A 16,995-nucleotide genomic window follows, 5' to 3' on the forward strand; every position below is an offset into this window, starting at 1 on the left:
TTCCACATTTATGTATGATAACAATATGCAGCACTATTGGAGTACATTGGAGAGGGACAAAGTGAAGTGTTGCTTAAACTCCAAAGGGTAAAAGTTTAAACTGACCAGGGGGTCCTGAAGAAGGTACAGTTTAGGTTTTAAAAATGCAGTTAGGTTTTAAAAATGGGAAGGAAATCCAGAGGCCGGGGTGAAGACATTTCTGGAATGGGAAACAGCACAACATGGGTAGGAGGCAAGTCGGTCCAGTTTGACTGCAGTTAGTGTATTCTGAGGGATATGGGGAGAAAAAGAGGAAAGATAGGGTAAGCACTGCACAGTGGCTTGACCAGCAGGTGAGATGTTGGCAAGACCTAAAGGAGTCCTGAGAGTTTTTGAGAAAGGAATGATCAGATCTGGCAGGAGTTGAGGGGTTAAAATGGAAGAGAGCGAGGTGGGAAGAATTCATAATAAAGAGTATTTATCCTTATTGTTTTCCTTACTTTAAACATCATGTTTAAAAAAAAAAAAAAAGGGCAATCTCACCCCTTTACTTCTTGCGTTCTTATTTATTTTTTAACTCTTGGTAGTCTGGCTTTTGACATTATCATTTTAACACACTGCTTGTTTTATTGGTTTTTCTTGTTCCTATCTGACTCTTTATCAGTTATTTTTACTGGTTGATCATTTATATGATGACCCCTCTCTCCTTCCAACTGCAGGTATTCTCCAAAGTTCCATCTTGGGCCTTCTTTTATTTCCTTTCTTTCTACTCTCATTTGGTGACTTCATCAGCTCCCATGGATTTAATATGATCCTTATGTAGAAATCATCTCTACATGTAGCCCTAGACTCTTTCCTGAGCTCCAGTCATTCATCTCCAACTGCCTCCTAAACATCTCCAGTTGGATGTTCTGAAAGACAACTCAACATGTCTGAAATTGAATATCTTTATCCCCTAAAAAAGTCTTCCAGACTTCTTTAATTTTGTCTAGGTCACCACCGTCCTTCCAGTTTCTCAAGTAACAGCATAAGGGTTCACCGTGAGTAATCCTCTCTTTCATGTCACATATCCAATCAGTTACCAAATGTTGTTTCTGTCTTTGTAATATCTCTAATATTCATATGTTTCTATCAAGGCCATCACCCTAGTTTGAGTCCTCATCGCCTTTAATCTGCACTATTGCAAAGACCTCCTAATTGGTCTATTTGCAACAATTCTTCTTTCTCCCATTCATCACACAGCTGGAAAAGTGATTTTCCTAAAATACAAATCATTTCTCACTCCCACCCCCACTCAATAAAGTTCACTTTATTAGCTGGATCCTATTAGTGCTAAAATCAAATAATGTTCCTGTGACTTTTAAAGACTTCCACAAACTAGCTTTGATGTGCCTTTCCAACCTTTTTAGCCCTGATTCCCCTTCCTGTGCTCTATAATTCAGCCAAACTGGCTGCCTTACTGTTCCTCACACATGATGACATAGTCACTCATCTTTCTCTGTACCTTTATACTGCTGTCTCCCATATTTGGAAAGTGCTCTCTTCTCACCCTCAGCTCTTAGAATCTCTTACTTGACTTCAGAGCTTCAGTATTCTCTTGTCCCCACTTCCAAATTTATATTTTTTCATATGTACTTATGTATGCCTAAGTTGTCTTTCCTGCTTCAGATAGGAAGTCTGCTCCTTAATGTCAGAAACTATTTTAGTTTTGTCTTTGTATCCCCAGTACATGACATATTGTAGTGGTTTATTAAATTCTTGTTGATTAATTGTTTGATCTACTCTGTTAGCAGAGACCTTAGGGAAATTTTAAACAAAAGTTTAAGACAATTCGAAAGTTTAAGACAATTCTAAGGCTGCTCAGAGGGCTATACATTTGTGCATGCCCTTTGACCCAACAATACCACTACTAGGTCTATCCATAGAGATTCCCCCTCAACCCCAAAATGAAAAAGGATTCTGTATGTACAAAAATATTTATAGCAGCTCTTTTTGTAGTGGCAAAGAATTGGAAATTAAAAGAGATATCCATTAATTGGGATGGGTGAACAAGTTGTGGCATATGATTGTGATGAAATGTTATTGTATTATAAGAAGTGAGCAGGATGGTTTCAGAAAAACCTGGAAAAACTTATATAAAGTTGATGAGGGCAGGGTACCAAAGGAGAGGTGTGCCAGGAATGAGTGAGGGTTTCCTTGTTCTCCAAGGCGCAAGTTCACCGAGAAGTAAATTTGCTAAACTCAAAGGTTGTGGTTTAAAAAAAAAAAAAAAAAAAAAAAAAGCTTTTATTGTTAAAGAGGCACCAAGAGAAAGACTTTCTTGGTGGGCAGTATCATTCTCAAGAGAGAAGTGGTTTGCAAAGAGACATTTTCTGAAGACCCATTTTATACATGAGTCTTATGAATTGACATTCTGTATGCAAGATCATTTGAGTTTGTATATGAAAGTAGACATTTTCTGAAGACTCATCTTCCTGTTTCCAGAGGATGTAAGACCATTTGAGTTTGTATAACTTTTTGTTGATGATTTTACATAACTTTACAGGGCTTTCTCAGGTAGTTTTACTGTCATCAAAGTGATGCAAAGTGAAGTAAGCAGAAACAGGAGAAGCACTGTACACAGGAATAGCAATATCAAATGATGATCAACTGAGAATGACTTAGCTTTTCTCAGCAATACAATTAAGCAAAGGACTTATGATGAAAAATTGTTTTCCACCTCCAGAGGAAGAATTAATAGAATCTGAATACAGATCAGAGCAATTTTTTAAGCTTTATTTTTCTTGGGTAGGGGTGTGTGCGCGCGCGCGTGTGTGTTTTCTTTGACAAGTTGGCTAAAATAGAAATGTTTTGCATGACTGGGGAAAAAAAAAGGATAATCCCAAAGCAAACCACTCACATTGAATGAAGAACAATGTGTGGTGATGGGTCAGGTCGTCTTGACAGCACCTCTTTTGGCTAACATAGAAAGAAACTCCTCTGTTTGACTTGTAAAAAGCCCTTCATCTTCTGGCTCCAGCCAACTTTCCTGGGTTTATTGTACCTTCCTAATATCTTAAATTATAGCCAGACCTCCCCATTTGGTGTGCTTTATTCCATTTCCCATTTCCATGCCTTTGCCTGAGCTGTATCCCAATCCCTGGAATATATAACCTCCTCACTGTCATGTCTTACAGAATACTTTGCTTCCCTCAGGAAAAAGAAGAGGCAGCTATGAGGCCCAGGAAGGGCAGAGTTCAAATGTTCATTGCCCTTGTCTGGCTCATTTTTTTCAACTGTAGTGGGGTAGGGGATCATATTAGCACCTACTTCTCTGTTGTGAACATCAAACAAAATAATTTTGTAAAGCACTTAGCACAGTACTTGGCATATAGTAGGTCTTTAATAAATAAGTGTCCTCTTTATCTCCAAAGTTCAGCTTTACTATTACAGCCTCTTACTGAAAGCCTATCTTGTTCCCTCTTCACTCCCCTCTTCCCCTAATTTCAGTTGCTAGTGTCCTCCCCTCAAAAATGACTTGGTTATCTTACATTGTTTATGTTTGAATTTCCTTTCCTGTATATGTGTTATCATGTACACTCCTCCTAACTATGTGAGTTCCTTGATGATTAAGGTTGATTTTTTGCTGTTTCCCTAACACACCAGAAACCTCAGGCTTTGTGGAAGAAAAGATGATTGTAAATTAGAGCAGCCTTTGACCTATTAAGGAAGTAGATAGGCTACGGGGAATTTTAGTAGTGGGGATTTTAGACCTACAATGTGGCTTCTTTGGAAAACTAGATTTTTAACAGTTCTAATAGGATTGGCACCAACCTGCTAGCTGGAAAGAGATTTTTTAGTTTGTCAAGTTATCTGTGCTCAAGTTGGATAGATTCCTGTTAATTTCAGATATTTTGCTAGTATTAACATCTGAGCATCAAGGTTTTCTGGATTCCAGGACTAATTTTTCGGTTCTGGAAAGGAAAAAGGAAGAAAAACATTTAATGTGGAAAATTACTTTGAACATCCATGTGCCCCGACACAGATTGGTGGATAGCCTTTACAATTCCACAAGTCCTTTTCAAGTTTGTGTTTTCAGTAGGTGAACAGAGTGGAGGGTAGTTTTATCACTTCATCTATAAGCTATTTTAAGTGGTTGCTAATGGAGTAATAAAGTATACAAATTCTTAATATTATTGAGGAAGGGACCCCAAAACTCTCTATAGACGTCAAAGAGAAATTCTCTTTGAATCTTCCTCTGTGAGATCCACCCCAAGGAACCAAGATAAAGTGGTTTATTGTGGTGAGACTAGGTGAAATATTCAATTCCAAGATTTCCTGCCCCTATTGTTGGCTCAAAACCACTCCCAGTAAGTGGTCTCATCTAGGCTTGGGGGCAGTGACAGCATTAAGGGAATCTCATTCAATTGAAACTTCTGTCTCAGATTTCCTTATAAAAACTGCGACTTTAAACCCTCTCCTTGCAGAGGACCTAATATGCCATCCATAGCATATTAGCAAACTCTGCCCGCTGGAATATTCTCTTTCAGCGTCACCCTCTCTTTATCCTCACCTATTTCCCTAATGAGACTTTATACCTCTCTTTTGGGATTTCTCTACTTAGAAACTTTACTTATCTGTTGAGACCTTGCCACTAAGGAATTCAGCCTATTCATGCATAGCAAAGGCTGACTTGTCAATACCTATAATAAATTTTTTATCAGTCTAGCTTTTTGGGTTCATAGATTCCTTTACAAAGGATCTCTGTGCTGCCAGAAGGGGGGTTTCCAAAACTCCCTACCCAAGCATCGAATCCTAAAAGGTTTAGGGGAGCCAGACCTCTTCATTTGGTTCCCTGAACCCCAAACCTGCCACTAACCTCATCATTTAACTCCCTGACCCCAGGAATCCCAATCTCATTTTGGTTCTGTGAATCTAATCTCATCATTTGGTCCCCCGACCAGAAATTGAGGGGAGACTACCCTGAATCTAATCTCATCATTATTAGTACTTGAACTTTGCTTAGAGAACCTCCTTCTGCTTTTAAGGCAGCATAATGGGGTATAGATGGTATTAAACTAGGATTTATAATTTGGTTCAGCAAATTGATTTTATTTGCTTATTTATTTGGTTTCTCAGTAGTATTTTATTTTTTTCCAAATACATATAAAACTTAGTTTTCAACATTCATTTTTGTAAGGCCTTGTGTTCCATATTTTTTCTCCCTTCCTTCCTTATTTCCTCTCTACCCAAGACAGCAAGCAATCTGATAAAAGGTTAAACACATACAATCCTTTTAAACATATTTCCATATTTGTTATGTTATGTAAGAAAAATCAAACCAAAAGGGAAAAAAACACAAGAAAGAAAAAGCAAACATACAAAAAAAGGTGAAAATCCTATGCTTTGATCCAGATTCAATCTTCATAATTATTCTCTCTGGAAGCAAATGGCATTTTCTATTCCAAGTGTATTGGAATTGTCATTTCCTTTTTTTTTTTTTTTAATTGTCTTGAATATTACTGAGAAGAGCCAAGTCTATCACAGCAAATTTATTAAGCACCTGCTGTGTGCAGACACCTCTGTGTAAACATCCTAATCTCCAACTCAATAGAGGTCGATAGAAATCTAGATCTCCAGCTTCCTAAGTAGGAGTGGTCCTGGACTCAACTAGTCCCACCAAGATAACAGAATGAACCCACTTTATCTTGGTTCCCTGAGGCTGGTCTCTTCCAGGAGAGTTCAAGGAGTTTCTCCCCTTCAAGAAGTTCTCAAGTGTTTAACCCCAAAATCAGGACAGTTTCAGGATCCCCCCCGCCCCCCCCCATCATTTCCAGTACATGGCATCAAATAGAACTATAGCAGTATTCTTGTTGGGAGATCTATTCTTGAAGATCTGTCTTCCTAGAAAACTTAGGTACTGAGCAGTGAGACCAGTCAATAGGCCTTTTATTAAGCATCTCCTGGTGTGTCAAGCACTGTGCTGAAGGCTAGGAGATGGGGGGAGGAGGGAGGAAAAGCAATTTTGTAATAGTCCCTGTGCCCAGGGAGCTGTCTAATTGGGGAGATAATGTGCAAACAACTCTGTACAAACAAGATATATACATGATGAATTGGAGATAATCACCCAAGGGAAGGTACTAGACTTAAGGGGGATTGGGAAAAGCTTCTTTAAAGGGTGGCACTTTAGCTGGGATTAAAAGAAGTCTGGGAGGTAGAGATGAGAAGGAGGGGACTTGTGGAAATGCCTGGAGTTTGAGGAAGGAATGTCTTGGGTGAGGAACAGGAACAAGGAGGCCATTGTCATTGGGTCACAATGTGCAGGGAGTGAGTTAAGGTACTACCAAGACTAGGAAGGTAGGAGGGGATCAGATTATGTCAAACAGAGGATTTTGTTTTTGACAGAAGAGGTAATTTATTGACTAAGGTAGAAAGGCTTGACATAGGCAGATCTGAACTTGAGGAAGATCAATTTAATGGCTGAGTGAAGAATGGACTGAAATGGAAGGGCTAAGTCAGACAGACTCATCTTCCTGAGGTCAAATGTGGCTTCAGACTCTGGGCAAGCCATTTCACCCTGTTTGCCTCAGTTTCCAAATCTGTAAAATGATCTAGAGAAAGAAATAGCTCCTATATCTTTTTTTTTATTATTATTAAATAACTTTTTGTTGACAGAACCTATCCCAGGGTAATTTTTTACAACATTATCCCTTGCACTCACTTCTGTTCCGGTTTTTCTCCTCTCTCTCTCTCTCTCCACCCTCTCCCCAAAGATGGCAAGCAGTCCTATACATGTTAAATAGATTACAGTAGATCTTGGATACAATATATGTGTGCAGAACCGAACAGTTTTCTTGTTGCTCAGGGAGAATTGGATTCAGAAGGTATAAATAACCTGGAAAGAAGAACAAAAATGCAAGCAGTTTACATTCATTTCCTAGCGTTCTTTCTTTGGGTGTAGCTGCTTCTGTCCATCCTTGTTCAATTGAAACTAAGTTAGATCTTGTCTTTGTTGAAGAAATCCACTTCCATCAGAATACATCCTCATACAGTATCACTGTTGTAGCTCCTATATCTTTGCCAAGAATACCTCAAATGGGGTTCGAAGAGTCAGACTCAACTGAAAGCAATGAATCCAACATTTAGGTTATGTTTATTAATATTTACCATATTAAAAATAAAAATAAAAACTGACATGCTTTTCAAATATTTATTAATAAGAAATCCATTACATGTTAACATAGATAACACATTTTTAGGAATAATAACAATTTTCCAAATTAGTAAGAGAAGGGGCATTGTTTTACATCTTTTGGGAAATGTCTTTATTGTCTTAATTCTCTTTAATGAATTAATAGAATGCTTTTGCGTTCAGTCTTTTGCAATATATTATTTTGGTTGAAGTCTGAAGAAAACCCAGCCTCATAGACATACTGAAAAGGGAAGGGGTATTTTAACAGACAAAATGTTGTTCGTTGGTTTCATTTGTATCTGACTCTTTTTAACCCCATTTGGATTTGCCTTTTCCTTCAGTTCATTTTACAGATGAGAAAACTGAGGCAACCAGGTTAAGTGACTTGTCCAGGGTCACACAGATAGTAAGTGTTGGAGGCCAAAGTTGAACTCAGGTCTTCCTGATTCCATGACTATCGTGTTAGCTGTCCGATTAGGCAAATACTCTCTTAATATTATTGTGAAACTGGTGCAGGGCAGGGAGTTGTGGGAACCCCCTTCTGATCGGTGCAAGTCCTTCATAAATGAATTTACGAACCCAAAATGTTAAACTGGCAAAAGAAGTTTATTATTAGAACTGAGAGGTCAGCTTTGCTGGCTGACTTCCTTGGTGGCAGGTCCTGACAGAGAAGTAAAGGTGTAGCAGAGAAATCCCGACAGAGAGGTAAAAATCTAGCAGATGAGTCCTGGGAGAGAGAGAGGGAAATGGAAAGGGAGAGAAGGGAGAGGAAGAGGGAGGAGGCAGGTAGGTGTCACAGTAGATAGACCACTAACCCTGAAATCAGGAAGACCCAAGTTCAGATTTAGTCTCAAACACATACTAGGTATGTGACCCTGGGCAAGTTATTTAACCTTGATTGCCTCCCAACAAATGCTTATTATGAAAATTGTTTTGACCTCAAGACCTTTCTCAATCCTGAAAGACCATGGTTAGCTTTGTTGGTTAACTAACCTAGGTTAGATGTTTGCTAAGGTCCCTGAAAGCTCTAAAATCATTAGTCCTCTGAAAAGAAGTCTTGGTCTCAGACTAATAAAAAAAAAATACAAGAAAGATTTCTGAGTTGCTGGAAAGTAAACCTAGAAATAACCCATAAATAAGCATTACTTCACTTATAGAAACTTCTCCAGGAGGGCAAGTCTTGAGAGGATTTTTTACCAGTAAGAGTAGACACAGGGATTATCCAAATCCATCTGCTTTAGTTTCTCTTTTTCTCACTTTCCTATTACATTTGCTGGATACATTTTTAGTTATAGAGTGTTTGGAGGGGAATAAAGGTTTATTTTAATTCTCCAAGTTGGCTCTTTTGGGCTTTCTGACTGAACCTTGCACTCTTAGCTGAGGTGTAACAATTGGCCCACATTCTGAACTAATCGAGTTGGAATGTGAGCTTCCACATCATCACCTGTACATTGACCTTTTTGCCAAGGCTGAAGGGAAAAGTCAAAACTTTCTCATTATGCTGTTAATTCTGCTTTTTCAACTGTTTGTTTTCAAGACTGCCTGCCCAGGTCTAGTATTTAATGTGATTTTTTGGTGACTTGTTCTGATCCAAGTCATTTGTAAAAGTGATCACTGAGTAGTACTTTATTTTAAGGGCTTATTTGATGTGGTCCAGCAGCAGGTCCTCCTGCTTGTTAATAGTTAGAAGTGAAATAAAAATTTAAGTCTCAAATTTCTCCATCATATTTGCCTAGATGTTGAATATGTATCATCAAGATATTGTTGAGACATCGGGTGCTATCCTAGAGTGTTCTGCTGTGTCTTAATTACATTCATTTTTATCATTCCCAACTTTTGCTTGTTCATGGCAAATTCTTTTTTTTTTTTTCATAATTATAACTTTTTATTGACAGAACCTATGCCTGGGTAATTTTTTACAACATTATACCTTGCACTCACTTCTGTTCCAACTTTTCTCCTCTCTCTCTCCCTCCCCTCCCCCAGATGGCAAGCAGTCTTATACAAGTTAAATATGTTATAGTATATCCTCGATACAATATATGTGTGCAGAACCAAACAGTTCTTTTGTTGCGCAGGGAGAATTGGATTCAGAAGGTAAAAATAACCTGGGAAGAAAAACAAAAATGCAAACAGTTTACATTCATTTCCCAGTGTTCTTCTTTGGGTGTAGCTGATTCCGTTCATGGCAAATTCTTAAGAGAAATGTATAGGGTAAATTCCATTCAAAACCTGTTAGCTCCTACTTCAAATAAGTTGTCATGTAAGTGAGAACTAATTCGGTGTTGTCACCTAATTTCTTAAAGTTACATTTTCCAAGTGCTATGTCTCACCCAGTTACTTCTAATTGACTTCAATGCTTTCTTTGTGCTTATCTGGCCCAGGCAGCAGTCCTTTGCATTTTACTTTAGCATGACACTTATTGTGAGGACATTTGCTACTTAGTTTGTTTTTAATGAATGGCCTGGTATGCTTATTTGTTGCTGTCTAAATAATAACATACTATTAAGTGGGGAAAAGTTTTTTTTTTTTTTTTTTAAAGAATAATTCAAAAGAAAATATAACCTAGTACCCTACTTTAACTTAACCTTCTTAAGGCTTTCAAATATCTCATTTGATATAGGTTGATTTTTTTTATCATTGGTTATACTTGTAATGTTTTAAAATATACTAAAGCCACCATGCAGAGCTCACAGATGCCTCAGGAAAAGATTTCTAGTTTTACATGTTATCTAATTTGTTCTTCACAACACCATGAGATGGATGTTATTCTGATCCCCGTTTTACAAGATTAGGAAACTGAAGCAGGTAGGCTAAGTGACTTGCCCAGGGTCACACAGCTATGTCTCAGATAGGACCTGAATTCAAGTCTTTGTGCCCCAGGCCAACCCTTTATCTCCATTGTACAACTTAACCACCTTTGAAGTAAATTTTAAAAAATGAATCTTGTATACTTATATTGTATTTAATTTATACTTTAACATATTTAACATGTATTGGTCAACCTGCCATGGGGGGAGGGGATGGGAGGAAGGAGGGGAAAAATTGGAACAAAAAGTTTGGCAATTGTCAATGCTGTAAAATTACCCATGCATATAACTTGTAAATAAAAAGCTATAATAAAAAAAAGAAAGAAAGAAAGAAAATGAATCTGAAAAGGGTTGTCATGTGCCAGGCTGTCACCATGGTACAAATGTACCCAAAAACCATTTCCTGATAAGGTGTATATAAAGTATCCATAATCAGCTGGTTTGACTGGTATAAAGCAGCCACATAAAAATGGGTTTTATGCAATCTTAAAATTACAAAGTTTGTGTTGTAACTTTCACACTTTCATGAACTTCCTTTCTTATCATCAGATAATCTGTTTTAGGTTGTTTTTGATAGTATCATCTTTCATGGAACATTTTACACTTTACAAGATTTTTTCACATACGTGATCTCATTTGATCCAAACTGCCCTTGTCTGTTTGGTATGGTAGAAATGACTATCTCCATTTTACAGATAAAGAGATTGGTCAAAGAGATTAAGTAGCTTGTCTGAGATTTCTACAAAGCAAATAAATTGCAGAACCAGGACTCTGCCTGAGGTTGTCTTATGTCTTTATCTACTGTTGTTTCAATGATACCATAAGCTGCCTAAGTTTCATAATATCATTTCTCAGTATTATGTAATCTTAGAAACCTGTCTGTCTTGTTGTGACCTTCATTCAATAAGTATATATAGTGAGTTTATTGGTAATTGGTAGTAATTTTTTAACCCACTTTTAAAATTTCTTCTTCTGCTTCAGGCCCCAAAATAAATGTGTATTTTAAAATGAAAAATATTTTAATATAAGCTGTAATGTCTACAAACTGGTCAATTTAGTTCAAGGTGACTTTAAATGCTAAGTCTATAAGGTCTCTTTCCCCTTTCACTGTAAGAATCCTTTATCCTTAGCTCTTTCTGAAAGCAGTCTTAGAACTACAAAAATAAATAACGTGGCAAGTTTCTTACATAAAGAGGATTACAGAAAGAACATTTCACACAGAATTAAAAATAAGGGGGGAGGAAGGTTGATTGGTATTATGCTAAAATATCTTTTTGTTAAAGGAATATACTTTTCTTAACTTTCTGCCAAAAATAATAAATTGCCCTAATTGGGCATTGTTTTTTCAGTTTTAATTAGAATCTTCCATTTGAGCCATTGTTGTTACTGCTCTTTGAAAGGAGTTTATACTTAATGCTTTCATAGTAAAATAAATTAAATAGAAATTATTTCCTCTAAAACATATTTTCCAATGGGATTACCCTGTCCTACATTTAGATTTGTTGTTGTTATTGTTAAGGCTTCTGAATAGTGTTTTGAATGCCTATATGCACATAGATATATGGTAACAGGAAAGTTCACTATCAAGAATGTACTTTGTTGTTTTACAGTTACTTTGGATTTAAAGTCACTTTTTCAATAAATAAACCAGTTGTGTCTTCCTTGGTTGAGCTGCTAAGAGAGCATTTTTCCCTTGTAGTACCTGACCAAACAAGTGGAGCTCCTACGACAGATGAATGAACAACATGCAAAGGTTTATGAGCAGCTGGATGTTACCGCACGGGAACTAGAAGAGACAAACCAGAAGCTAGTTTCGGACAGCAAGGCATCCCAGCAAAAGATACAGAGGTAAGGTTCTTATAGTCTGTCGTCATGGAAGTTGGAGGAGACCTTGAGGAGCTGTTTAGCCTATTCTGTAGATGTAGACTGAATAGTTAGGGGATTCAAGGGAAGTGTGACCCACTGAAGTGATAGAAGTGGTAAAGTTTGGGCTTGTTTTCTTTGCCCTGAATAAAGGAGAGTGAGTTTAAGAGAAGTCATTTCCAATTAAGAAATCCCACTTTGAGTGTAACTAATCTCCCTTTGCAGCTCATGCCTTTGATTGAATGTGACAAGCTGTAATTGGTCTATGCTCTCTTCTTCCAGTCTTACCGAAACAATCGAATGCCTACAGAGCCATGTTGATTACCTCCAGAACCAGATGGAGGAGCTGAAGATGGCTAATGGCAGGAGGGGGAGCCAGGAGAGGTGTGAGCAGCGAAAGTCTGTACACAGCTTCTCGTGTCTGAAGGAACTGTATGACCTACGCAAGTATGCTACTGCTTGTCTCTTCCTTTTGTATTTACAAGCAAATTCAGAGTTTCACTTAAGCAGAAATTGTCTACTTTTCAAAATGTACCTTTCTTTAAAAAAGTTTTTAAATCACAAGTGATATGAAGCAAGGCTATAACTTGAATTCTGTGTTTATAAATGATGGATTCTTTCATTAATGGCAATTCAGTATAAACCCTCATCACTTGGATCCAGAAATTTGAGGAAGATGGACCCAGCTGTTTCTTTCATTTCAGATTCTTCTTTTATCTGAAATCATTCTAAGAGATTTTTGAGTTTTCACATTAGAAGATTAATTAAGTGGATACTTTATTAGCCAGAATGTGCAAGGCACTTTATTTGGAATTGAAGACAATGACACAAATGAGAGTCCCCTGTCTTCAAGTAGCCTCCATTTTTTAAGGAGGGAACAAAAGATATGCAGATCAGTAAAATGCAAAGAGTATACAATGCAATTTCAAGGGCACTGATACCTGAAGGAGTCAGGACATGGGAAGACTTGAGCAGTAATTTGAAGGAAGCTAGTGAGTCTGATAAAAGGGTGAGGAGGAAGGGAGGCAATCACAGAGATAGAAAGATTATGAGCATGAGAAACAATGAGTGGGCAGGTTTGACCAGAAGGGAGAGTGGGTGAAGGTGAGTAATATTAACTAAAATGGAAGACAGACTATAGAGGGCTTTCAATGTCAGCCCACTGAAGAGTAAGAGAGTGATATAATCAGATCCACATCCTGGTAACATCAATGTCCAGTTTGTGAAAGGATAAGACTGAAGAATAGAGACTAGAAGCAGGGAGACCAAATCAAAAGCTGTTGATAATGATTAAGAAGTGATGAGAGTCTGAGCTACTGTAAGTGCTGGATCCTGGGAAGGGGATAGGACAGGGCAAATTGATGAGACTTGGCAAGGGCATGGAGAGGTTGGGGGGCACAAGGAAAGAGTCACAGATGATCCCAGTTGGGAATTCAAGTAACTCGTAGGATGGTGATGTCTTAAAAGAATTAAGTCTTTTGAAGCATATGGTTGCCTGTCATCACAAGGATCTTATAGCCAACAGCTGACCTCTGCTGTCTTAGTACATCTTCACCAGAACAAGGCTATTCCGTAGGATAGGGGGTAGATGGGACAATCATGGAAAAATGCGAAGAGCTCAGCTTGTCAGTCTGACTTTGATTTTCTCTACAAGAGAAAATTACATTTTGTACTGGAAGGGAGTTTGAAACTGGCTACCTACCAGCCCTTTCTGGTTTCCAGTCACCAGGCCCACTATAACTATACCCCAATATAAAGAATTGGCAGATGCGATTATTGGAAAACTCAGTGATCTTTGAGACTGAACCATTAGGAGAGGCAGCTAGATGGTGCAGTAGAGAAGAGCACCAGCCCTGAATTCAGGAGAGTCTGAGTTAGAATATGACCTCAGACACTTACTACTTCCTAGTTATGTGACTTTGGGCAAGTCACTTAAGAGAGAGAGACAGAGAGAGATGGGGGGAGAGAAGAGGAAGGAGAGACAAGAGACAGACACACACACACACAGAAAGAGAGAGAGAATGCAGGGAAGTGTACCAGTAACTTTCATTTCCTGAGATCTTAACTTAATCCATCAGTCTCTGGCTATTTAGGACAACTTTAAAAGCTTGTTTTATCTGAGCCTAAGGCCTATGAAGGCTGCCAGGTCTGTTCTCTCAGCCCTTGTTCTCCCCTCATTGGTCTCAGGTTGCCTCTTAATAGGGATCTTACCCATCATTTTTTTTCAGACCCTTTTGTCTTATACCACCTTCCCTGTGTCTACAATTAAATAGAATATAACTTGAGAGAGACAAAACTGCTAAGGAAACAAGCATGTATTCAGTACTTAATTCTGTGCCACACAGCGTTTTATCATTTGAGGCTCACAATACCTCCTTTTGAGGAAGGTACTATTACTTTCCTAGTTTTACAGTTGAGGAAACTGAGGCAGGCAGAGATTAAATGATTTGCCAAGCTAGGAAGTATTGAGGTCTTCCTGACTCCAGGCCCGGCATCCAATCCTTATGCCACACTAGCTACCTCAGTTAATAAGCACCTTTGTCCATTAGCAGAGGTAAATGACTTGGCACTAATTCTCCCATAAGTTAACATACTGCTCTCTACCTAGCAATAGATTCCCCTGAGAATTGAAGTTATTTGAGATACTTTAAACACTGAATATTTACTTTTATTGTATTATTATTGCTCACTGGTCTCATGTGGCTTCATTGTAGCCATTGATGGTTTTGGAGACAGAATCCTAATCATTTCTGTGCGTTGTTTCCCCCTCCCCCAGGCATTTCGTGTACGATCACATATTTGCTGAGAAGATAACCTCCATGCATAACCAGCAAACGCCTGATGAAGAAGAAAATGAGAACTTGAAAAAGACGGTCACGATGTTGCAGGCCCAGCTGAACCTGGAGCGGAAGAAGAGAATGACGATGGAGGAGGAGTACGGGATGGTGCTGAAGGAGAACTGCGATTTGGAGCAGCAGCTGGGCGCCTCCGATGCCTACCGAGCCCGGGCACTGGAGCTGGAGGCAGAGGTGGCGGAAATGCGGCAGATGCTACAGACGGAGCATTCATTTGTGAATGGTGTTGAAAAGTTGGTACCAGATTCATTGTTTCTGTCCACTAAAGAACCCAGCCAGACCCTGCTTGAGGAAATATTACTGGCTGGGCCAGAGCTCAGCAAAAAACCTCTTAAACGCAGCAGCAGCGAGATAGTCCTGAGTAGTCTGGCTGGCAGTGACATCGTTAAAGGCCATGAAGAGACTTGCATCAGGAAGACTGAGGCCATGAAGCAGAGAGGGATTTCCCTGTTGCATGAAGTAGATACCCAGTACAGAGCTTTGAAGGTCAAATACGAAGAACTGCTAAAGAAGTGCCAGCAGGAAGAGGACTCCCTGAAACATAAAGCAGTGCAGACTTGCAGGGGTACCCCCCCATCCCCGAATATGAAGAGCACAGAAGCTGAGCCGGTGCCCAGCAGCCAGGAACTGGACAGCATCATTCCAGGCCCCAGTAGTCCAACCACCCCTCCTCCAGAATACAAAGCTCTCTTCAAGGAGATCTTTAGTTGCATCAAGAAAACTAAGCAAGAAATAGATGAACAAAGAACAAAGTATCAGTCTCGCTCACCACGTTCTTAGCTAACCTGTTTGTAGTACTCTAGCTTTTGCTTTTATACCTTTTCTGTCATCTCATCTTAACACTTCAAGCCAGAGTTTATAATTGATCCAGGTTATGCCGCAGCCACTGTAAACGTTGCAAATGAAGACTCTCTCTTTGCTGACCCCACAAATGTATGGAGCAAGGAGAGGAAGCAAAATAGCTATTAGGATCAGTAGCTGTGACAAAACCAGCTGGCTCTCTGCAGAACAGGCTGGTGCATGGACTTGAATGGAGTATAGAGTATATGTAGGAGAATTATGTGTACTTATAGTGGGAGGGTGGGGCCTGAAAACACTGGTATTCAAAATGGGCGAATCATTCTCACCCACATGGTTAATGTAGCTTAGTGTGAGCATTTAAAAAACCAGGTAAAAGTCAATGTTTGAGGCAGCTATCCTGAAATGTGTATAGGGTACATGATTTTTGAAAACCATAAATTAGTTATGGAAAATATACCATGGAATAGGCCATTTGGCAAATATGATTTGTAATAGGGCAGACTATTTTCTAATTTAATTGCATCTTGTACGAGTTGATTTTAAATGTTAAAGGCAAGTTATTCTTCACTACTCAAAAAGAACCAAAGGAGGGCAAGTTATTCACAAATCATATTTTGTGTGCAATGAACATGGAGAAATAGTTGTCCTCAGACTTGTTCTTATAACATACCTGTTTTCAAGAGCACGTTTTCAGAACTCATTTAGAAAGGAAAAATGGGAGGAGAGGGAAAGGGTTGAGAAGCAGCATGGGGATTGTTCATAAGTTGATTAGGACCAAGGTTTTCTTTGCAAAAGCCACCTGTTTATTATGTATATTCCGTTTATTATGTATATTACGTTTTACTAGAAAGCAGTTTGTTGGCTGGCTGGCCAAATAAACTCAATTCCTAGAATTTTTGTTAATGTTTCTCACTAATTGCAGAAGTTGTAAAAACTTATTTCCTATCTGTTTCCTTATTAAACAGTATTTGTTTCTACCATTTGTAAGTATATATATAATATATACAGGACCTATATACATTCTTATAAATTAAGACTATTTAAAAGAACTGGAGTTCTGAACTACTGTAAATATTTTTCTAAAAATAAAGCTATCTATGGAAACAAACAAGCCTGTTACTCATACCATAAACTTAAAATTGTTCCATTGGGCAAACCTATTCTTCCTCCTTTAAGTGGTTATAAAGTTTAGACCACCATTTAGTTAGCAGAGGCACATGCTCAATTATTTAGCACTGTGCATTGTGGCAGAGCAAGATGTAATATGCAAGATAAGTAGCATCACTACTTAACACTACAAAGGCTCTCACTTCATCTGGCATAACTCCTTGGGAGTTAAAACTTAATATTTCATCTCTGCAACTGTTTCCAACTCACTTTACACCAAAACTTTTAATTCCATTTCTTAAAATAACCTAAATGCTTAGAATTCTTCTGAACATCAATTTGTCTCTTTAAGTTCGTTGTTATACTTAAGTGTAAGAAGTCTTTCTTCATACTAAAACCCCATTAATAT

General features: G+C 38.4%; 1 protein-coding gene across 1 annotated transcript in view; it reads left to right on the forward strand.

The window, feature by feature from the left end:
• Positions 1-16,583, forward strand: part of CDR2 (cerebellar degeneration related protein 2) — a 30,497-nt gene extending 13,914 nt beyond the window's left edge. The window contains exons 3-5 of the mRNA XM_031942022.1: positions 11,660-11,808; positions 12,106-12,270; positions 14,600-16,583. Coding sequence (XP_031797882.1) covers positions 11,660-11,808; positions 12,106-12,270; positions 14,600-15,458 — 1,173 coding nt within the window. The 3' untranslated portion in view covers positions 15,459-16,583. The remainder of the gene's footprint in view (positions 1-11,659; positions 11,809-12,105; positions 12,271-14,599) is intronic.
• The last annotated feature ends 412 nt before the right edge of the window (positions 16,584-16,995 follow it).

This window comes from Sarcophilus harrisii, chromosome 1, assembly GCF_902635505.1.
Source record: "Sarcophilus harrisii chromosome 1, mSarHar1.11, whole genome shotgun sequence".
In the NCBI taxonomy this organism is placed as follows: domain Eukaryota; kingdom Metazoa; phylum Chordata; class Mammalia; order Dasyuromorphia; family Dasyuridae; genus Sarcophilus; species Sarcophilus harrisii.